Here is a 23,872-nt window from a genome sequence, read left to right as displayed (position 1 = left end):
TGTGTAGAGATTAGTGACCGTTAATCGATAGTTATTCAGATATCGTGAGATGCGGTCAGGTATACCCGACCGCATCTCACGATATCTGAATAACTATATCTAACATTAAGAGAAACAAGTTTTGAATACAAATCCTCAATATTGTAGTTTATTATAAATATTCTTTAATTTTGTCTTTAATACACTACTCAAATATCTAAACATGTGAGATGGGGATGGTTCAAAAGAAATTACGCAAATTAATAACATCTTTATAATTGTTTTCTCGATGAGATGATTCACATAGAAGTATTGTTTATAGTCACTTTATGATTACAGTATTTTTTTTTTGGCAAGAATTGAGTAAATATAAATATATATGTGTATATAAATAAAAATGTAATCAATACATCTTTTAGTATAAAAAAATAATGTAAATGAAAAAAATACGATAATATTATACAAGATAATGCTTCATTTGAATCTCACAGTTTTTAAGTTATTGATTTTGAAATGTTTCCATTTGATTTAAAAATGCAACATTTGAAGCTTTTATCCTAGACGGACCACCGATGAGGGATGGGGACGGTGAAATACAGGGCGTCGAACAGTGGCTGTTGCTCAAATCACATTGATCTAAAATTCGGAGGAGTTCTTTCGCCGTTGGCCCACCATTTGTCTGCATTGCTACATAATAAAATAAATAAAAATAAAAAAAAAAAGTTTATTATTGTACCAATAGAAATGCCGAAAATCAAAGATTTAATATTTTATTGTTTGTAAAATTGCTTCACTCATTGACTCACAAACTCTCTCTCTTTCTTTCACACACTCTCCCTCATTTACTCTCTAAATATCTCACTCTCACACACAAACACACACACATTCTCTCTCCTTTCTTTTTCTTTCTTACACTCATTCTCTTGCTCTCCTTCTCCAACAACTGTGAACAATCACAAATTTAATATTTTATTGTATGGAACATGCTATTGGATTTTCAAGATGAATTACTCCAATCCAATAGTGACAAGTTTGATACGATTGAAATGCTTTGCTTTAATATAATTACCTGGTGCTCCTTTCTTGGACAATTCAAGAGCAGTCGTTAAATCCCACATTTGTAAAGTTCCGTTACTATGTCCAGTAAATAAAAATCTTCTTGGCCTAGATCCCATACGACTGGAACCCTCACATTCATGTACACAGAAGGAAGTTATTGTTGTTCCATCCACAGCCCGAATCACACACACTCTAGAAAATGTTTCAAAATACGTAAATATTGAATGCATGGGAATTGGAATATAAATTACCTTTTGCCATTTGAAGCCAATCTAATAAATAACTCTGACGTTTCTGGAACGACTTTTTGTACAAACACCTGCTCATCATCTTGTTCTCCAAATGGACCTGGTGGAGGAGAGTTTATCTTTTATAAATAAATACTTTTAAATTTATGCCGGAGATTTAGGAGTCGGCTTCTTTGAGGTGAAAAGAGCCGACGGTGGGAAAAAAACGTTGGTAATGGTTCGGCCAAATTATATAGACGGGATAATTAGGAAAAGGAAAGCTAAATTGTTGAAAAATTAGACTATGTAAAAATGTTTGATGTGTGGAATGTGATGAATGTTTTATATGTTATATTATATGTTTTGTATGATGTGATGATACATGTATGTTATCGATATTGAATTTGATTAATGATATTGGCGTAGCTGCGACTGAATTTACATGTGTCTGTTCTGTAATTGATGCTGTGTTTATCTCTGTTGATGTAAACCATTTCTAAAAAGTTACGTTTACGTTTGTTTTGTTCTGTGTGTAATATTTTTGGATTGTTGAAGTCAAAATTGTGTTTGTGTTCAAAATGGTGGGTAGCAAGTGCTGTAGGATTTTGCTTGGGTTTTTTGCAATCATAGATATGTTGTTTTACTCTCTTATCCAGATATTGGGATGTAAGACCGATGTAAGTTGCCGGACAGTTTAAACAATTGATTTTGTAGATTACATCAGATTTATTTGTTATTGGTGTGGGATCTTTAATTTTGGAAAATGTGTGTTAATTGTTTTATAGTTTTTGAAAGCTATTTTAAAGTTAAGATTCATTTCATTTCATTAACAAAATTAATAATATTCACATCCCCTCACACTACTCTCTCATATCTCTAGATGTCTCATCATTGTTCACCAATATTCCAATGGACACAACATTGAACATTATTAAAGATAAATGGCCCAACATAACACCACACACAAGTCTATCAAAAAACACGTTCATAACATTGCTTTATTAACGGATATTTTACATACAACAATCAATTTTACAAACAACTATTTGGCATAGCCATGAGTAGCAACCTAGACCCGATACTTGCAGACATGATATCAATAAAGATCGAAATGAAATAAAGAAAACGTTTTTCTGAAACCTATGTCACACCAGACCGCATCTCACGATTTCAAAATAATCATAGACTAACAGCCACTAATCACCACACACTTTTTATTAATTTAAGTTGGGATATAAATTTTGCTCAAGACAAAATGTTGAATTACTACAGCGTACCAAGAGAAAAATTGGTACATTTGTTGGTAAGGAAACAAGAAAACATCAATGCTTTTGTCCATTTATACTCTAAGGATACTAAAAAAAAACAAAAATCTCATTTTTGCATGAGGGTGAGGTATGTGTAGGGGGCCTCATGGTGCTTTAAGTATGTATTAACAAAGTTTTACAATCTGATAAAAACCCTTAAGGTCACAAAAGACCAATAGTGGTCAGAAAGAGGCAGACTCCTATCTCCTATCCTATCTAACTGAATGTTTTTAAAAAGATAGTTCCTACTCACAGTAAGTCGTTTTCAACGATCAAGATTTCGAGCTTATAGCTCATCATCAGGTTGAAGTAGTTCTACAACCACATCTCTCGACAATTGAAAAGTGATACCGCCGATACCCCCATATATGACGATGAGCTAAAAGCTCGAAATCCGGATCGTTGCAAAACAACTTACTGTGAGTAGGAACTATCTTTTTAAAAAGATTGAACAACACACTCACTCCACCATTCAACATTTCTAACCTGAACTGAATATGTCATTTTGCCATTTAACAATAAGCCAACAAATGTTTAAATGTATGGCGAAATGTACTTGGTAAGAAGATTAATAGATTCTAGGCACAAAACAATTTAAACCAACATATTGATAATCACTGGCCGTAATTTTAAACTACAAACATCTTGCTATTATATGTAAATAAAATTATCGGGTGTAATATAGATCATCATTGAAGATCCACAATACACAATTTGTTGATAACACCACCTACCAAAATCATTTCCAACTGTGTATCCCATATTGGGTTCGATTTCTTCAAGGGATAAAATCTTAAAAGAAGCTACAGGTGTCGATCCCGGTTGAGTTGACAGCATACCTCTAAACCTTGTAACACTCCAAGTACGAACATGGTTGTACTCAGAGCATACCGAGACAAGGAATTTTTCAGAGAGAGTTACCTTAAAAAATAAATATTTTTTAATTAAGGTTATGAATATATATTTTATAAGTAATTTATACACCTTTGTCACAGGGCTCTGATGTACAGTAAAAGTTTGAAACAGTTGGGGAGAATGACCTACTGTTTCTGGGTGTTGTACAATGACTCTCACAATACCAGAACTTGTCCCATATGCAATTTCGACCCAGTTCCCACAAAGGCCTAAAAACATGAAACATGTTGCAAATAAAAATTTATTAAAAAAATCTATAAAAATAAATATGGAGAAAACAATGACACATTGGAAGACTTCGGTTTCAATAAAGATGAGCAAAAATTACTTTTTAGTGCCAAGAGTTACACTCAATAGTTCAAATTCATTTCTCTCCCACTCTCTTACTCACACACCTACTCTCTCTCTCTCTCTCTCTCTCTCTCTCTACCTCACTCAATTAAACAATAAATAACTCTCTTCCTTACTCTCACTTTCTTTACTCTCTCTCAGTCTCCTTCACTTAATCAATCACACACACTCTATCAATCTCATTCGTTTACTTACACTCTCTCTCTCACTCACTTAAACTCATTCTTCTCTCTTTCTAATTCACTCTCTCTTCTCTTATACTCTCCCTTTCTCTTTTTTATGCTCTCCCCCTATTTATCCCTCTCTTGTTTTCTCTTCCTATATCTCCCTCTCTTCTTTTCTGTTCTATCTCTCTCTTCTTTTATGCTCTCTCTCTCTCTCTCTCTCTCTCTTGTTTTGTGCCCCCCTATCTCACTATCTTCCTCTCAGTTTCTCTTTCTCCATCTCTCTCTTCTTTTACATTCTCTCTTTCTCTTCGTTTATGCTCTCCTCCTATAAACCCCCCCTCTTCTTTTCTATTCTCTTTCTCTTTTGCTTGTTTTATGCTCTCTCCCTTTATCTCCCTCTCCTTCCCTCACTCTATCTTATTCTCACTTTCTCTTTCTAAATCTCTCTCTTCTTGTATGCTCTCCCCCTACATCACCCCTCGCCCTCTCTCCTCTTTTCTGTTCTCTCCCTCTCTCCCTTTTTTATGCTGTCTGTCTCCCACTTTCCCCCTCTCATTTTGTTTTATGCTCCTCCTCCTCTCACTCACTTACTCACTCTCTCTCCCTCTCTCTCTCTCTAACTTTTTTAAAAAATTTTTTGTCAAGTTAATCATATATACATCGTTTTTGTTTATTAATGATGTATGAAAAAGAATTGTTTGGTTAGGATTAAGTAGTAATTGAAATCTACCACTTTAGATGTAAGAGTGGTCCTGGAGACCAAATCTTGAGTGATGTATGTATAAATAAAATGGAAATTAATCAATCAACCAATCTCTTATTTTATGCTCTCTCTTTTTTCTTCTCTTTCTCTTCTTTTATACTCTCCCATTCACTCACTATCCCCCTTTTTCTCTCACACTCCCCCCCCCCATTCACTCTCTTTCTCTCCCCCCAATAATCTTTCATTTGTTTCTTTTAAAATGCTGACTTTTTAAATTTTTTTCCAGTCTGGACTACTGAAATGTTCAGAGTACCTAAGTTCGGATTGAGGAGAGCAATATAGTACATACTGTTTTATTTTTCTTACTTGTTTTTGGTGTCAGATAAACTGAGATTGCTGTTATAGGGTCGTGAGATGGGTCCCTGTACAGTTCTGTTACTAAAAGATCATTATCTTTCATTCGGAGAGGAAATTTCTGCATGTCTACAAGCAAAAAAACATTAAGCAATCTAAAAAATATAAATGAAAAAAAGTAAAATCTTACCTATATAATAAATGGAACCATTATTGCATCCTAATAGTAAAAAGGATCCTGCTGTGTCAAAAGAAGAAATTGGCATCACATCTTGGATTTGCCAGTGCTGAGTCATAGAATGCCAAATGCCAATCTTTCCAGTAGATGACAATGCCACTAATTGACTTTCAGTAAAAAATAAATACTCTACTCTAACTCCTAAATTGAACGTCCCTGTGAAAAAATGAACAAAAAATGGATTTAACAAACATGTTGGTTTCAAAGCTACACTTAATATTTACTTTTTTTATGCTTACCTACGTTGATAAGAGATCCTTGTTCTTTTATACTCCAAAGTCTTACCGTCCCAGCATATGAGATTGCAACCATTTTAGATGGTGAAAATATACCGCCTCGAATCAACAACCATTTGCTATTCACTGCAACACGTTCTATACAGCTTTCAATATGAGGAGATGTAAACATGTGTTGCCATCCAGTCGAATCTCTTAAACTATAACAGGAAAAATAATTTTATATAGCCTGTTTAAAACAAAACAGAATATCAATTTTTTTTTATTTCCAATAGGATGAAATTCCCACATATAAGGATAAAGACTTTCTAGGATTGACAAAAGTTGCCAATGTAAGTTATCTTGCAGACATCCATTCATAGCATAAATATTTCTCTCCTGGCTTCAACAAGAATCTTGCTATCTGCTAATATTCTAATGTGTTATACTGCACAAACAATTTGTATAAGTTATGAAACTTTAAATCTGCCTATATACTTATTAAAATAAAAATTAATTAATTAAAAATAAAAAGAATGTCTAGTGGCATAGAAAGCAGCGCTGTGCATAAAGTCAAATAAATATACTCCTAACATTTGCAGGTAAAGCCTAAGTTGCCCCTCCTCAAGCTAAATATTTCCAGAGGGTTGAAATGTGCCCCAACCTCATGAAAAGTAGTTAAAAAGCATCAGGAGACATGATGTCTGGACGTGAGAAGAACCCATCAACAGAAAAATCATCCTCACATTTGAAAGTGACTTTCAGCTAACATGTTTGAAAGAGAAAATATTCTAGCCATGTTCTTCAATCTCCATATTGAGTATGATACAACTTGTAGACAAGAAACTGTGAAAATGCAAGAATAATCAGCATTAGAGGTAAATATCAGCAGTTTCTCTAAAATGCTCCTGAACATTTTAAAATATGTACAATCATAAGCACTTTTCTTTTAGAAATACACTCAACCACAAAAAAATTAAATTAGAACAACATAGAAGACAGGTTTCGAATCATAAAAATCACATAAAAACATTTAATGCAGCAATAAATTTTCTGCACAGCTTGACAGTGGAATATTGCTTTTTTTATTATTAGTTTTTTAGTTTCAAGCTTTTATAGTTGCAAATGAAATGAAAATTTTTTTTTTCAAAAATCCTTGATGCTTAATTTTCTATCAATGGAATGGATAGAGTGTAGAGCTGTTGCATAAGGCCTTGCATCCACTGGAAGCAGAAAGCTGCAATTTCCATCTATGCATTAAATGGTATGCATGTTCCTCATCCATTGCTGCAGTATTTGTCTGAATTTTATACTGGTTATTTTTGGTTCATTTCGGACGAGGTTATCGCAGATATCTTTTCTGAAATTGAATTGAATTCACTGCTTTAGAATCACCTATGTTGCTTTGTCTTACACTGAGACGACAGAAAAAGTGGTTAAATAATCCTGGTAGATCTACATTTTGGATAAGTTGGTGTGCTGCATAAGGGTTCAAGACCGGTAGGTGACCTGAATTAACTTTCTTGGCCAATGATAATGGGCCTCCTCAATCTCATCCTACTTAGGCCCATTTCTTCTTCCTAGCAATATCTGCACACTCTTTATGTTGGTCCGAGTCTATACGCCTTTGGAGTCTGCAGCGTCAAGTTAGTAGTCCTTTGAAAACAACGTTATTGAAGCGAGAACTTGTACTTAATCCATTGTTTGATGGAACTACATTTTTGGGAATTTGGTCTGCTGCAAAAGGATAGGCAACCTGAGTAAACTTTCTAGGCCAATTATCATCCTCCTCAATCTCAACCGGCTTAGGTCCGTTTCTTCTTCTTTCTAGCAATATCTGTGTAGTCTTTCTGCTATATCATATAATGGAAGACATTTAGTTAGATTTATGGAAAAAAAGTATCTATGTTGGAAAAAACAGCAATTTTGAGAGACAATTTTACCTAAAGCAGCTGGTTGTTACAATATGATAAGTTAATAGCAAAATTGCGCAATCTTTATTTTTCTTTTATCCATAAAGTGTTGAAAATGGGTAAAATAAAATTTAAAGAGAAATTAATAGGTAACAAAAAGTTTCCTATTTTCTATCATTTACTATATACACTGGTGTAATTCATCCATTAATACACCCATCAACTAGTGGGCCATGGTGGCCGAGTGGTTAGGATGTCTGACTTCGCCACGCTAGTGGTTCTGGGTTCGAATCCCGGACCAGCCTATGGCTTTTTAATTGAAAATAGTATGAAAGAAGCATTGTAAAATAGTGAACTTAATGAATTAAAATGAAGTATACTTCACTAAAGCTCTCCATGGCCATTTCACTTGTCGCCGAGAATCAAATAGATTACACATTTGAAAACTGGCAAAAAGGAGGGAAAATTCAAAAGGTGCGGTTGAGATGGGAAGTTGGTGTCCGAGTGGATCGAGGTCACGATAGCTCAAGTGATAGAGTAGCGGCATATCAAGCCGAAGGTCGTGGGTTCGAATCCCGCTCGTGACACTGACTTTTTTATCTCAACTTAAAACCTTAATTAATTGTAAAATAGTTTGACACCTTGTTCGCAACACCCAACCGCCGGTAGTGGGATGTTAAGCCCTTCTGTATTGCAGGAATTGCTTTACTTTTAACACCCATTATCTTAGTGCATATATCCAACTTCCTTTCATTGATGAACTCATGAATATAAGCTCATAAGAAACTGATAATTTCTAGAAATTATGAATGATGGAATGAGTGTGATGTTTAATCCTTTTTTAAAAAGATGGTTCCTACTCACATTAAATTTTAATGTGAGTAGGAACCATCTTTTTAAAAAAGGACTGATAATTTCAGTCTTGATTCTAGAATCTTTTTCCTTGAAAATCCTTTAAATTAAAAAAAATATATTATAAATATAATAAATAATAAAAACATTAAAAAATTATTTTGTAAACAATTGTTCAATAAACAGTTTGACATTTTTATGCATAGATATAAAGATTAATCTATGCTGCAAACAGAATGTGAAACAATTTGTCTCTAGTCCCATAAATATCTTCTGAAAGAGAAGAATTAATATTTCACAGTACATCGTGGATTAGTAAGACTTGTTCCCTTGGATCCAATCATTTTCGTGACTTACACATTATTTTCGATGAACAAGACGGTCCCATTGTACAAAGGCTGACTCATTGACACGTATTTGGATCGTTAGCCTGTTTTCATGACTATTTGGACTTTTTACAGGTCTTCTCCCAATGGACACGAGGCCTAACAGCTGTTGGTTTGTAATGATTCTTGACATGAATCTTGAGCATGAAATTTATTGAAAAGAAGCCTACATTGTAAAACATTGTGAGGAAAGGCTTTTTTCCTCTCCAAACACAAATTCAACCTACTAAATAGAAACACAACAATTCAAAATTTTGGAAATAAATAATAACTTGGTAAGAAGCCCAGTTAATAATAAAAAAAAGTCACCAATCAGCCAACAACAAACCCCCCCTCACAAAGTGTTGTAAGTCAATTTTTCCTACTAGTTGCAATTTTACACTTGGTTAACATTTCTATCAACCAAAAACATAAATTAATATGGTAAAACCTAAAAGATGTGTAACTCATTTTTTTGTGGTTGAGTGCGTTAAGTCAAATTTACTGAATTACGATGTCTACCTTTCACCTTTCATGTGTGAATAACATTAATGGATTTTGTTTCATTTCGATACAATTTAAAAATTGGTTAAGTAATAAAATCATAAATTCTTTAAAAATAAAATTTCATGCATAACTTAAGGAATTGATATCAAAATACCTGAAACAGACGATAAAATGAGCATATGCAACGACGATCCAATGATGGTGAGCTTTGATGATTTGCACTCTCAAAGGATCCATCCAGTTAGTAACTACAATAATTTAAGTCATTACAGTAGAAATGGAAGGTAAAAGAAGTTCAAAAGTCAAAACAACTTACCCATATTATTTCCAAAAATCATAGCTAGATCATTATTGAAAGCCTTCGATATGTCAGTGCCATGTCTGAGATCGAGAGAAGCAGTCCTTGAATGTCCTGGTCTCGGTATAGTTCTTAGATCTGAACTACTCCTTGAACCAATTTTCATATCCCATGATGAATTTCTAGAATGAGCTCTGTATGTATGAGGACTATTAATGTTGAACATCCCTGTAATATGAAAAAAAAGTGTGTTAACATATTAAAAAAAAGAAGAAGAGATAAAATGAAATATTACCCCCAGAATTGTTCCCACTGCTGCTCATACTAGTCTCTGCTTGTCTAGGGGCATTTGTACCAGATGCCTCCTTTGAAGCAGAAGTAGTTGTGACTGTTGCTGCAGTTGTGTTAGTAGTGGTAGTAGTAGCAGCAGCGGCTGCAGTAGTAGCAGTAGCTGTTGTGCTTGTATTTGGAGTTGTACTATTTGTTTTTGGCTCTGGAACTGGAGCACCTGAAAGTTCATTTTTTGTGACCACTGCCAAGTTTAATTGTACAAATCCAATGATAAGCATTATTTCCTTATTTCTTAATACAAAAAACATATTTTAATATTAACTTTTTTTTCTGATTTTAACTTAAATTATAAAGCTCTTGACAACAAAAATTAGATACATTCTTCTCATGGCTTGGCCAATGAGGAGCCCTGATTTGACCACATTAGATTTTTACATATGGGGAACTCTGAATACTGCAGTGTACAGCACATTCATCAAAACAAGGGAACAGTTTGTATAGAAAATTTAAATCATGTGCAATGACATGAGGGAAATAAGGAAGGGAAATGGACCTGACTTTTGTTACCAACTAATAAATGTTTTTATTAAAAATATGACATGTTCTTGGGTTGTTGCTTGCCTTGGGTTCGATACCACATTTTCAATTTTGCAAAGTAGATTTCAATAAGAAAAGTTCTAAAAAAAGGTAAAAGTGGGTATGTCCTTGTAATATTTATAAAATAGATTGAAGATTTCTTCCCTCTACTAAGCATAACAAAGAGCCTATTTTTCATTGAGCGGGCCTCTCTCTATTGAGCTGTATGAAACTTTTTGACCTTTCTTCTGCTTATAGAACACATACATATTATTTGGCGTAGATATAAAGTGTCCATAACATAATAGTGCATGATAATAATCTAAGAAATTCAAGCTTTTTACGTCATATAGCCCGATATTTTTTCATTGCATCGATTGGCCTTTTCACATATTGCGGTCAGTAGGCAGGGCATCCCAGTTCAGCATATAACGAGAGTGTCAACACAGACCTTGCAAGACTATACTCAAGGGTGCAGAAACTGTAGATTCGCATCACTTCGAACCAATCAACCCAAGCTCCTAAGAAAATACCAGATCTGATTAACGTTTAACCTATCAGTTATCTAATTCTAGGGTCTAAGTATTTATTTCAAAAGATAACAAAGAAACCAGTAGCCCAATTGTAATCAGCAAATAATCGCATTGTTAGAATTATTATTATTCATCATTAATCATTGAACTTGAAATCATTGATAAGAAAATTTAAACTAATAAATTGGTAGTGAAGTGTGACAAATTTCAATTTCAGTTACTCTTTTCAATATTTGTGTTCTTAAAATGAGTTACATGGGTAAAACAAAGTATCTATTTTAAGTATATACAAAAATATATTACAGAGTTTTTAATTACATTGAAATGATGTATTTAAATCCCAGGAATTTCCAAACGGTTGGACTTTTCACCATGAGTTTTTGAAACATAAGGGATGAACGATTGCAACTTTTGCCTATTTGGTTTGAATTATTCTATCATTTTCATTCCAAAAATATTGCCAGGTTGGAAATAATTAGTTTATGAGTATTCTTTAGCTGTAGTGGTGTATTGCCAATGGCAGCATCACCATTATGCAGTTTGTGCAATTGATTTCATGCTTAGTTATCAAGATTCAAGCCCCTTTTCATTCATCATCTCTGATTGACCTAGTCTCCCCCATATCCTTGCTGATTTGTCTTAAGTGTATTTTCAGCATTTTGCTATATTCAAATTTTTTTTAGAAAAATTGTAAAATGCTGAAAAAACGTTTGACTACAAAGATCACACGAATAGGCAGACCAGTGTGAGTTTTTAATGGCCAGACTTTCCATAGCCAGAGAACACTCATGATGATGCTGTTGAGGGGAGGAGAAGAGTGAAAGAAAATTCCAGGGGCAAGAGTGGGAATTGAGTCTATGATCGTAGGGTCTATGAGAGTCTGACACGCTAACCACTTGGCTACCACGGTTCCCTGATTTTATTCCTTATGGATTGCACGGCAAAAGATTGGCGATATACACTCTTTGCATAACTGGTACTGGCACATGTTTAGCCTCTTTTCATTAACAATTCGTCTCCACTCATCCTGCTCTGCCTATTCTTGGTGATTTTGCTTGTGCATGCGATTCACCATTTTGTAATTTTCAGTGGTTATTCTGAAGAAGATGGTGAAATGCTGAAAAAAGCATTTGCACTTAAAGCTTACAAGAATAGGCAGATCACGATGATCTTACCCCAAAAGCAGCTTTGCATCACACAACATTAATAACAGCATAATCTGGACATTGCAATTTGGGCACCTTCTCTATAAGTACTCTTAACTGTAGACTTTGGGTTTCAAGTTAGTGTTAAATTGTTTGACCCCAAATTAATATATAAATTGTTAAATATATTCTTTTCTGTTTATTTTAATTTTTATTTATTTAATATGTTAATATTCAATATTTATTAATTTTTTGAAATGATTTATTGTATATGTATGTTAAATTTATGTTTTCTGTATGTTAAAATTGTATAAATCAAGAGGGAAAACAACAAGAGAACCATTTAAATTCCAATTAGTAAGTTAAATTAAATATTAAACAAAGTTTTGCCTCAATTCCATCCGGCCATAGCACTGAGGAATAGGAAGGACATTAAAGTAAAATCTACTGATTTTAAGCTCCTTTTTCAATATCCGGTATAGGGTTTCCCTAAGGTATGGCAGGAAAGGATAAGACATCATGATTATCAAATCATGATGCCCTAAAATTTTGTGTGATAGGGGTGAGATATAATTTTTTTTATTAAACAAAAAAGATTAAAGTTTTTTCATTTCTGTATTTTAGATTGAGACAATTGCCCTGTTGACGGCTTGTCTGCCCAAGTTGTGTTGCTTCACATTATCCACAATAGTTATGTGCTTTTCCGAGTTGGAGTGGAAAACCGGGTAATAATTAAAAAAATGTTGGTATGATTTTTAAATAAAAAAAAAAAAAATAAAAAAATAAAACTGTTTCCCTTCTTCTGTCCCTGGATAATATCGCCCTATTGTCAGAATGGCCGTGGGGAGATGGTCTGTATTGCCCTGGCCCTGGGTTGGCTAGCACAGAAGGGTAGCTATGACGGTGGAAGGCAAAATAAAAGGGGTCTTTTTACTCATCGATTTAATCTGCACATGCAATTTAATATTTTGCTACCTTCAGAGATTGGTCCGAATCACAAAGCTTAGTCCATAACCATCTTAGACTATCTATTCTCGTTGGTTTTATAATCAGACACGGTTGGTCTGAAGACACTGGTGAATTGTTGATACAATAATTGGTGAACCAGGATGACCTGATCTTTAGAAAGTATAGTAACATTTAAATTATAATTATATCGAGACTTACTAGGAGGTTGAAAGAGGCCATAGAAGAGGACATCCCCGCAGGAAGACTGATACAGATCTTCACAGAGGGCCAACCTTTTAACAAGAGGTGTAATGCCATAATATTCGGCTTCGTGTCTTAAAAAGCAAATATCACAATTGGAAAGGTCGACTTCTTTCGTCCTCAAATAGTTTAAAATAGTCGAAAACAATTTAGGGTCTCTATCGATGAAGGTGGCCCCCTTTTCGTCCTTCAAGCTGGAAATACGTCCACTGAGCAGGGCGGTGAAGAAGGTGTCCGGTATGCAGAGGAGGGTCTGCATCGAGGTGGAAAAGCTGTAAAACCAAAGTTTATAAGTAAAAAAAAGCCGGTTGGTTTGCTGTTTGAAACGTACCGAGTTCCACCGACGTTCAGATGTACGATATCGCCCTGATTGGTCGGATATGGGTTCATGCTACACGATATCCGTTTTAAATAGAAAAACTAAACATAATAAAATCGGGGAAATTGTATTAGACGTATTCCTCGCTACCGCCCCATCCGGAAGGGGCTTATGTCCGCCGGCGACGGTACATCATGCGATAAACAAACTCGCGAGACGAAAACGGCCCACCGAGCTTCCAAGTCGGGGGTGACGGATCATCAGTCATCAGAGGTCGGACAGAAACTGACAAATTGACAACAGAGATAGGAACGTTTCGATTCCGATACAAGTACAACATCGATACGTTTCTCCTTACTACTGCTATTACAGTCGATACTTGATAATAAAGGCAAAAAATTCCAACCAATTAATTTTTTTTTTCATTTTCTCTATAAAAGAAAATTCTGCCCTTAATTTGTCTCATTGTTTTTGTCAATACATATTTGCTTATGCTATGTTTTAAATTGGGAATATCAATTAGAGGTAAATGCATTTAATCCTTAATCCTAAACAAGGATATAGGATTTTTCAATATTTATTTGTTACAGAATTTAAAATGTTTATTCAGTCTCATTTGAATTCTGAAGCAATAAACTGTTTAGTTTTCATCTTTGCTTTCTTAATTTCAATTTTTAAACTTAAAAATGCCACTTAGTGCTGATGATGTTGCGCGTGGTGTGTCACTTATTGATGATGGACGTTCCATCAGGTATGCGGCTATTTTGCCTATCAGTTCCCTACGAAACACTGCGAGTCGCCGTTGGACGTTTTCAAGAAACTGGGTCCTATAGAAGGCCCAGTTCTGGACGTCCTAATGTAACAGAACCGTAGGATACCGTTTTTTGACTTTGAGTATTTTGCGAAACCGGCACCTTACTGTTTTTCAAGCGATTCATCAGCTCCAGGAAGTTCGAGGTGTCCAAATTTCTGAACGCATTGCTCGAAGAAGATTAAATCTGTATGGACTGATGGCTTTTCGACCCGTAAGAGGACCAGTATTGACCAGAACACACCGAGTTGCCCGGCTCATATTTGCTCTTGGTCTTTGGGCTGTACTTTTTACATATGAGTGTAGATTTACTCTACGATCAAAAAATGGGCGTGAAAGAGTGTGGAGAAGGCGAAGTGAAAAGTACGAAGCTTGTAATTTTTCCCAGGGCCAATCTTTTCAACGTAGTTTAGTGATGGTGTGGGCGGGAATTTCAATGGAGAGTCGTACGAGAGTTGGTTGTTGTTCGTGGAGGGTATTTGACGGCCAGTCTCTATGTGGATGAAATTTTGGAACAACGTGCGTTGCCTATCCTCGATGAAACCAGCGACAATCCTATTCTAATGCACGATACTGCCCGTCCACATGTCGCTCGCATAGCACAAACGTACCTTCAACAGCATAACATCAGGGTCTTAGCCTGGCCAGCCCGTACTCCAGACTTGAACCGCATCTAACATTTATGGGATAACCTCAAAAGACGAATACGAGCACGTCCATCACTTCCTGATATACTCCACGATCTTGAAAGGTCTCTTCGTGAAAAATGGGTTAACCTCCAGCAAAGAGACATGTCCAGACTGGTAGAAGTATGCCGAGGTGTATTCGAGATGTAATTAAGGCAAGAGGAGGAAATATGCGATATTGAAATGTTAATTAAAAAATCTAATACAAACTTTATCTGTCCGTCTTTTTTTATTTTTCATTTTCATGGCAGAGGGTGACATTGATTACCTTAGACCGTTTGTGGGGCGGTATTTTTTAGTAAAAGTAGGCAGCTATGTGAAATGGTTAGAAGCCTTTGAAACAAAATCTATGAGAGCTGCAATTACAATAAAGCTGCTGCGCCAAGAATTCGCTTGATTCGGGCTGCCCGAAGTCCTGGTGTCGGATAATTTTATTTTTTTTTTTGAACTCTGAAGAGTTCCGGAGGTTCCTCAGGAGGAATGGAGTTGAACTCAAGAGTGGAACACCACACTCGCCTATGGGCAATGGGGCAACAGAAAACGCAGTGCGACTGATGTGGGCTCAGACAGGCTGGATGTGGCACTCCAAAGGTTTTTACTGGGCTACCGAAATACGCCACAGGGGTTCCTCCTGCATAAGCCTTAATGGGTCGGCAACTAAGCCTAGACTGGACCTTCTAAGACCTCCTATCACGGGAGACAAAGTACAGGAGAAACAGAGGAAACAAATGGACATTTATGGAGGTGTCAGTACAAAATACGATAAAATTAAAGTTAATGATTTTTTAAAACGTTTTTAGACAAAGATTCAATTATTCATCCTTGTCCAGCCACTGACTTGGACGCCTCCTGTTATCGTACAAAATCCATTTCTCATCGGCGAAGAAATTCTTAACCTGATTATGGATAAATGCGTATCCAGAGATTTAGGAAAATACAACGAAATACAACTGAGGAGGATAAACCAAATTTCTGAACACAGAAGTCTTTCGAATGATAAACCATAAAAATTGCTTATCGAAATTTAGAGGAAATAAAGCACTTGGAATAGATGGTGTTACCAAAATCCTGCTGGTATAGTGACTGCTTAAAAACGGATAGAAGCACGGGAGCTGGAGTCCTCGGTGTGAATACGAAGACCGAACTAACTTTAAACTTAGGTGAATATGCTACAGTTTTCCAGTCTGAAATCATAGCAATTTAAACACTCCGCCAAAGAAATAAAAGACTAGGAACCCATTCCAGGAAGATAGCCATTTTCTCTGACAGTCAAACGGCACTTAAGGTTTTATCCTCATGCGAGGTAAAGGCAAAAAGCGTGTGGAATTGTAAGTGATCCCTGGTAGAATTCAGTGACACCCAAGACCTTACCCTGGGCATTCGGGATATAGAGGAAACGAGAAAGTGAACATGTTGGCCAAAAAAGAGCCAATATGAATTCTCTACACCCCGAACCCTACTGCGGACTAGCACCTTGTCACAAAAAAGAACACAACATTAATGAGTCCAAAACTTGGTGGAGCAACACCCCAGGCACGAGGCACGCGAAGAGATTCATGGAAGAGCCAAAGCCAAGACTTACAAAGGAATTAATAGATGGTAACCGCAAGCGAACCAGGATTCTGGTTGGAGTCCTGGTAGTGCAATGTCACCTAAGAAGGCATAAGCACCGGATAGAAGTACTGACAGAAGAAACACTGTACACACATATTCCCAGGAAGAAAAGGAGAACTCAGAGCACATTCTATGTTTTTGTGAAGGTCTATGTAGGTGTAGATTAAAAAAAATTCTTTGTAAATATATTACAGTGAAAGATCAAAGGAAATAAACTGTAAAAGATTTTGTTATTAAATGGAACCCATTAAAATTTGTAACATGGCAAAGCTGTCCTCATTTTTCCTGTTTTTATATACGCACTTGCATGAATGTAATTTATACCAATTTTTCTTAAATTGGTGTTTTTCAAACGATGGATTTTGTACAAGTTTTTGTTCCCTCTTGGATCGGGAAATTGTGGTAGTGTGAAAATCAATATGAAAGCTTCTACTGCTCAGACTCGGACACGTCGTCCAGGTGCTGAGAACGTTGTCCACCCCCTATCCGATTCCCTCTTCGGGACGTTTTTTGAATTTAGCCTTAGGTGTTTAAAAGTTTTTGGTCAAAAGACAGGATAATTATCGCTTTAGGTATTTCGCTTGACGACAAACCAAAACGAATCAACAACGTTACTGCTTAGTACTTACAGATGGCTTCCGTCGCAACGAATAAACCACTGAAACCAGCGAAAAAAGCGAAGGAATTTGAGATTTGTGAAAAGATGAATTTGATCGACGCCGAGCTGGTTTCGTTCTACGAGTTCTGCGAACAGATGGGCTTTACATCCAAAGAAATGGAAGTGATCTGCTCACCTCTCAACGACATCATGTGCAAAAATAACTTCAAGAAGCTCATCAAACTCATTGTCATCCTTTCTGTGTTATTTGGCTTTGCCTACGGAAGTTCGCAAATGACTTCGATCACAGTCCATGCCACAGCACTTGGAAGAATCGCATTGATCAAAGTAAGTAGTAAACAAAACACATACGTCAATTATTTAAAAGTTATTCCTTATCAGTTATGGATTTAACATGAGAAAATATCTTAATTTTTTGGATCGGTCTTTTAGAAAATAACTGGTCTGTCTATCCCCTTCGCTTTGGGTCTTCGTTTGCCATCTTCAGGGGTCATGTCTGTAAAATAAAAAGTACTGGGTAGTGGGTAGTACTAGCACTACCTAACTATTTGTTATACTTGTAGGTAGATGGTGAAATAGACTAGGTTGACCGGGAACGTCCAAGTTAATAACACTGCAAAACAGCATTTTCACAAAACCAAAAAAAGCTTAGTTTATTTTTCAGAATCTAAATTCTCTCTTGATAAACTTCATAAAAAAATTTTTTTTTAATTTTTTTAGATATGTCTATTTGACATGTTTAAACGCAATTGAATATTCTTTTGTAAAACAACTTTAAAATATACACTCAAATAAAAAAAATACGTAAATAAATTTAAAAAAAATAAAAACGCATATTTTGTTGTTTATTTCCAACTGTATATATGTATTTTTATCGTTATATTAATTACATTATACTTATTTTAATGTAAACAAAATTAAATTAGATAAGAAATGCTGTGCGTTTTAATAAAAATGACTTAATTATGATTGTTTATCACTCTCACACTCTCTCTTTCTCTCTCTCTCTCTCTCTTGCTCTCATATACACACACTCACACTTTCTTCCTACCTATCTCCATCTCTCAATGAACTCATTCTTTTGCTATCTACCTACATCTGTCTCTCTGTCTCTCTCTCTCTCTCTGTCTCTCTCTGTCTCTCTGTCTCTCTGTCTCTCTCTCTCTCTCTCTCTCTCTCTCTCTCTCCCCCCCTCTTCCTCCTCTATCTCTCTCGACCAATTGTATTTGTAATATTCTGGTGACAAATGCATTTACAATCTATTCAAGTTTTTTGTGAATTTTACATTGATAATTAGTTAGGCATTGTTGCTGTGTTGCAGGTTCTTTCTTTATGGGACTGGAGATATTTATTTTATGAATCATGCCTTCTCGAAAACCCCCTTTATGGAGAATATACTTTAACAAAGGATGACTGCATTGTAAGGATTGAAAAAATTACATACTTTGTATGTTTAGTACATTCTAAATTGTTTTAAAATCATGCTAAAAAATTTAAGATTTGAACAATTAATTAATTTAAGATGGTAAAATAACAGCTTTTTTAAAAAATATTTTGTGTTCCAGACATGTGAAGCTCTGGATTCAATAACTGTCATTAATAGAATCAATTACGAGCTTCTTCTTGACAACTACTTCAACCGAGATATTCCAGTTATAATAACTGATGCAATGGATAAATGGCCTGTCATGATTACTGATGAGTTTTATTTTGATAATATTACACAGGTAATTATGTAACCGAATCAAATTCTGGGATTATTTACAATGTTCAAATGGACAAACAAGGCTAATTCTTTGGGGTGAAAATAAATTCAAGGATTGGCAAATCAAATTTTACGATTCATTTTTAAATTTCAGCTCTATTTCCAGGATGAAAAGCTTATTGATACAGTCCCTTGTGTGCTAACTACAAATTTAAGAATGGGTTCATCTGACCTAGTGGCATTCTTGAAAATAATAAGCAATCCTTCTGTTACTAAGTGGTTTGTGCACTGGTGCGTTTTACATATATATATATATATTTTTTTTAAACATATTCTTATAAAAATTGTGTTTTGAATGTTTTTAAGGCAAAATTGTGACATCCATGCAGTAAAAGCACTGAGAAAGTTTTACCAGAGGCCGTACTTTTTATCAAATACAATTTCACCGGCGCATTTCAACTGGGTCTTAATGTCATCAGATTACCGTTCAAGCAATTATAAAAAAGTAATATCAATCATAAAATCATTATGCATGATAGTTTTAAGTTTTAATTTTACTTTTCAGGTGGAACTTGATTTTGGGTTAATAATGCTTCTCCAATTAAGAGGGCTGACATCTTTTCGACTTACACCACATAAACCTTGTAACGAATCATGTGCAACTTTGACAGGAGATCTTCATCAGGGTGAGATCTGTGAGTGCAGGAAATGTAACATAAACTTTTTAACCGTTTTTGTCTAAAATAATAATTGTGTTTCAGTGGTATTCAAAAACTATATGTGGACATTTGAATATTATCCTGGTATTGGCTTGGATAATATTGCCATTCTGTCAGAAACAGTCTGGGATCAAAATTCTGTCACCAAGTAATATTTTGACGTTAATTTAATTGATTTATGTTACCGTCTGCTGATAAATGAATAAAATTCAAACGGCCATATTACTTAAAGCCAGATATAATATTGTCTGAAAGATTTATACATTTATATTATATATTATGTTTAATTTGTTTTTGTCACTTGTGTTTCTTAAAAAAAAAATCATGTTATACAATATGTTATGTAAAAAATAAACATTGGTGAATAGTCTGATATACTGAAAATGGTTTAACATAGTAATTTATTTAATATCCTATTTGTGAATTTTATATCCAAATTTCCAATTATTTTAACATTTAAGTTTAAAAACCAACCTAAATATAAAACACCTAATAATTAATGCTAATGGTAATAAAAAAAGTCTCTCACACTACACATTCACGCTAATAAATACATTCATTCTCAATATACACTAATAAACACAAGATGAGATATTTATGAATTACTATATGTAGTAAAACACTACTGTATCATCTAAAAATCAGAACAGAGGTCTAGATACTCGCTGCCGTGCTCAATCCTATTCACTCTTTATATGGAGCCAAGGAGTGTCACCCTTCAATTAAGTGGGACACATCGAGTAACTTCTCTACATGCTGAACACATATGCGGGCTTTGTGGGACAAACATATATGACCAGTTGTGGATCGGGTTAGGATAATCCTTCTGGGTTTAGACACTCTGGGGGCCACTTGCGAATTGTGCTCTTGATGCATGAGGAACTCCACACTGAAGATGGTGCAATGCCGAAATGTGTTTGAATAACTCAAACAAAAAACCTGCGAGTGGAGATGACCCAGTGGCCATGTGCCGGTTCAACATGACTGAAAATGTTGTGTGACTTTATTATTTAGAGCCATTTTTGCAGTCTTGGTGTCCTTTTTTCTTCATACATCTATTGTGGAATTGACCCTATTCTATTTCCATATCTTAAAAAGGACATTATTCTTACGGTAGCTAGGGATTTTCAGAGATGCCTTTTTGCTTATTTTAGTATGGTTTGATACTGATTAATGGCAGAGTTGGCACGTTTTTATCTCGGTTCAGTCCCATTTTGTTTGCTTTTCAGCTGCTCTTTTTCTGCTTCAACCTCTCCTTATTTCTCACAATCTTTTTCATATGATAATGATGAAAGGAGACTTGAAAGTGGGAGTTTATGTTCCCCAAGTTCTGCAGCTTTCTGTCTTATTGTACTTTCCTAATTCCTTAGCTCAGTATGTCTAATTGATACTTCTTTTAAGAAGTACTTGATCATTGATTGTACTGATAATCATTGCTGCAATTATTTTCCCTGGGTTTTCCTTGTATCTCAGGTTATGTCTCCATTGATCAGTTGTTTCACATTCGCAGATGACATGGGTGGTGTTTTCTTCCTCCTCATTGCATAACCTACAAATGGGGTAATCAATGAATATGCCCATGTTATGTAGATGTTTTCTCAGATGCCAGTGACCGGTATTCCTATCGCTCTGAGTTTAACCCTCTCTGTAGCAGTGAGTGAGTCTTGGTGAAGTTTTTTTAGCATAAGTTTACTGTGCCTAGCACCCCTGGAGTTTAACCACTTTTGCCTTTTTTGGATCCATTCTGTGATGGAGGATTCTGTGTTTATGTTATCCCAAAAATATAAGATCTTGCAGATCCTCCTCTGGCCAGTGTGTTTTTCGTTACTCAAATTTCCTTTGTGTCCTGGTAAATGGTACCCAAGATATCAGGTTTGTCCACAGGTTATGGAGATTTTGGATGCCTTCATTGACTAATTTTGATGTGATTTTTTTTACATGTTAATGCTTTAATAGCTGCTTTTGCCAAACCTCTTTTAAGATTTTCCAAGGCATAAGCATTGATGGCATGTGTTTCAGCTTGAAAGACTGAGGTATATATTGATTGCTCATATTTTTGGCTTGTACAAAAAACGCCTGATTCATTTATTTGTTTTTGAGCCATCCATATCTGATGTTTTTCTGAAATCTTCTTCTCCTGGTAAGACTTCCGAGAGAATGTGCACCTAGACAACAATTTTTAAGACAATCTCTGAATTCTTATGTGTTTGTTGAATGTTAAGGTCCTGAGTAAAAGAGGTGAAAAGGGACCAAAGAGAAAATGAAGGATCAAAGATGTTAGTATTTTGTTTTAATACTTAAAAAAATAAATGCCTTTCTTGACTTTTGTCCAGGAATTATGTAAATTGATAAACTACTCATTTGTTAAGATTACAAAGTGTCTAGTTCATACTTTCAACCTGATGATGTTCATAAATTAACAGGCAGACATATTATGAGCATAAATATTTGTATATGTTATTTTACAAGTGCTAATATTAAATCTTTAGAATAAAAACTAAATTATATATTTTTTTAAATAGTAAAATAAGTAAGCCTTTTGTGACTTATTCGTAAAATGCGGCTTTTGCTGAACTTCGGTTGATTCTGAGGCAGCGCTGCTAGTTGTCACTTGTCAGCAGTTGTTTGATATGCTAGCAGGCGGGGCATGATTGTGTGTTGTGGTTATCACTTGTCAAAGTTGCGGAAATAACGCTATAAATATTCAGTTATTATTATTATTAATATTAGTTACCTTTTGCTGTCAAATTTCTCCCCGAGAGACGCCGACATGGGAAACATTTACACGGTGGGACCAAACAAAGCCCTTATAGTTTCAGGTCAGTTTCAACTTTACAATTTATGCATTTAGAGGATAATAAAACGCTTTGACCTTCTGCTTATCAGTTTTACTTGCTTTGTGCATCTAATGTTTCTCCTGGTGTTTTACTTCTGGCGCATTTCCCATGAAGGAAAATAATAAATGTTTTACCAAAAATGCAGGCTGTTTGGTTGTATATTTTCCTTGGTGGTTCAAAAAGTACAGCAGAAAGTCAGGAATTACAATAACAAAGCATTTCCACCCCGGGTGTTGGCAGCCCAAAATCAGACCTTTGGCTTATCAGTTAGGCCACCAATGTTGGGCTTCATGGGCTATCAACAGCTAGGTCATTTCCGACCCCAACGCAATTAATATCTAAATCCAAATCCACTCACTCTTAAATACATCCTTTCCTCTTTACATACCATTCACTCAGGGTGAAAACATTTAGACAATGTGTCATCATTTCAATGATCTTAAACCTATGTGTATTAGGGTATGTACCTCGCTTGTAAGTTGTCAGGGTGTCATGTTTGTATTGGCTATACCTGTGTTTATTTCTTTATTTAGCCTTTCATTGTGTTTGCCATAATGGACTTATTTAAAAATCAATCCATAACAACTTTCCTACATATTTAATAAAAATAGTCAGCTCTTATTTAATGGACCGATACTTTAGAGTCCACTATGGGGTGCCATTTCTGAAGAAATTAAGGCAACAGCTGGTGTCCCTCATGGTTCAGTACTGGAACCAACATTGTTTCTTATTTACTTGTGTCATTTTCACAAGTTCCACTATGTCCAATTGGCCATATTTGAAAATGGCACTGCCCCTTCATCATCATGGCACACCTGCATTATCACTAAAAGACTGAATGTAAATTAATTATATTTCAATTAATTAATCTTTACGTAAGGTATTGGTTGAGATAAAAAAGCCATTGTCATGAGCGGGATTTGAACCCATAACCTTCAGCTAAATACACTACTGCTCTACCACTTGAGCTATCGTGACCGAGGATCCCGCTCATGACACTGGCTTTTTTATCTCAACCAATACCTTACATAAAGATTAATTAATTGAAAGAAGTTACTTGGTCAATTGGACCACGACATCTAATGGAATTAATTATATTGTTTATCTAAAGTCTTAGTTGAGATGAAAAAGTTAGTGTCACGAGCGGGATCCTTAGTTAAATACTTGGGCCTATAGCAAAGCAAACTAAATTTTATGACAAACATTAATGTACTGGTTGCAAGTAGCAAAAAACAGCTAATAATTGCTTATATACATAACGGTGGTAAGACCAACTATAATTTATTCCTGTGCTGTCTGGCATTCAACTTGCGAAAGTAACTATAAGAAGCTACAAGTTGCACAGAATAAATTCTTTA

At 35.2% G+C, this 23,872-nt stretch overlaps 3 protein-coding genes across 5 annotated transcripts in view; 2 read left to right on the top strand and 1 right to left on the bottom strand.

The window, feature by feature from the left end:
- Nucleotides 1-239: 239 nt before the first annotated feature.
- Nucleotides 240-13,820, bottom strand: LOC106665368 (BTB/POZ domain-containing protein KCTD3). 2 transcript variants are annotated; one of them, XM_024226913.1, is made up of 13 exons: nt 13,536-13,820; nt 13,163-13,476; nt 9,746-9,958; nt 9,469-9,678; nt 9,307-9,400; nt 5,525-5,736; nt 5,253-5,456; nt 5,075-5,191; nt 3,557-3,696; nt 3,307-3,493; nt 1,290-1,386; nt 1,049-1,230; nt 240-666 (listed from the first exon to the last, which is right to left on the bottom strand). In XM_024226913.1, exons 1-13 carry the CDS (start codon nt 13,592-13,594, stop codon nt 479-481), a joined length of 2,217 nt encoding a protein of 738 aa, XP_024082681.1. In that variant the 5' UTR covers nt 13,595-13,820; the 3' UTR covers nt 240-478. The 2 variants fall into 2 exon arrangements, with proteins under 2 accessions (XP_024082681.1, XP_014247230.1); XM_014391744.2 differs by having other exon boundaries at nt 5,540-5,736.
- A 3,261-nt stretch (nt 13,821-17,081) lies between these two features.
- LOC106665339 lies at nt 17,082-19,990 on the top strand. 2 transcript variants are annotated; one of them, XM_014391680.2, is made up of 7 exons: nt 17,082-17,580; nt 18,575-18,673; nt 18,819-18,980; nt 19,125-19,249; nt 19,325-19,463; nt 19,524-19,653; nt 19,720-19,990. In XM_014391680.2, the coding sequence occupies exons 1-7, from the start codon at nt 17,266-17,268 to the stop codon at nt 19,827-19,829; spliced, it is 1,080 nt and encodes a 359-aa protein (XP_014247166.1). In that variant the 5' UTR covers nt 17,082-17,265; the 3' UTR covers nt 19,830-19,990. The 2 variants fall into 2 exon arrangements, with proteins under 2 accessions (XP_014247166.1, XP_014247165.1); XM_014391679.2 differs by having other exon boundaries at nt 19,113-19,249; nt 19,720-19,989.
- Nucleotides 19,991-22,297: 2,307 nt separating this feature from the next.
- LOC106665347 (flotillin-2) overlaps nt 22,298-23,872 on the top strand; it is a 176,306-nt gene continuing 174,731 nt past the window's right edge. The window contains exon 1 of the mRNA XM_014391694.2: nt 22,298-22,496. Coding sequence (XP_014247180.1) covers nt 22,448-22,496 — 49 coding nt within the window. The 5' untranslated portion in view covers nt 22,298-22,447. The remainder of the gene's footprint in view (nt 22,497-23,872) is intronic.

This window comes from Cimex lectularius, unplaced genomic scaffold (assembly GCF_000648675.2).
Source record: "Cimex lectularius strain Harlan isolate CLEC.00 unplaced genomic scaffold, Clec_2.1 scaffold9, whole genome shotgun sequence".
In the NCBI taxonomy this organism is placed as follows: domain Eukaryota; kingdom Metazoa; phylum Arthropoda; class Insecta; order Hemiptera; family Cimicidae; genus Cimex; species Cimex lectularius.
The sequence above is the reverse complement of the archived record's forward strand: the minus strand, read 5'-3'. Positions and strand labels throughout refer to the sequence as shown.

Bases quoted from the DNA above. Each gene is read 5' to 3' on its own strand.
- LOC106665368 (XM_024226913.1), bottom strand. From the start codon at position 13,594: ATGAACCCATATCCGACCAATCAGGGCGATATCGTACATCTGAACGTC. The intron at 5,737-9,306 runs GTATTTTGATAT...TTCCTGTTATAG, and splicing joins CATTTTATCGTCTGTTTCAG to TTTAAGAGATTCGACTGGAT. The intron at 5,457-5,524 runs GTAAATATTAAG...ATTTTTTCACAG, and splicing joins CGTAGGTAAGCATAAAAAAA to GGACGTTCAATTTAGGAGTT.
- LOC106665339 (XM_014391679.2), top strand. From the start codon at position 17,266: ATGGCTTCCGTCGCAACGAATAAACCACTGAAACCAGCGAAAAAAGCG. The intron at 19,464-19,523 runs GTAATATCAATC...TTTACTTTTCAG, and splicing joins GTTCAAGCAATTATAAAAAA to GTGGAACTTGATTTTGGGTT. The intron at 19,654-19,719 runs GTGAGTGCAGGA...ATTGTGTTTCAG, and splicing joins TCTTCATCAGGGTGAGATCT to TGGTATTCAAAAACTATATG.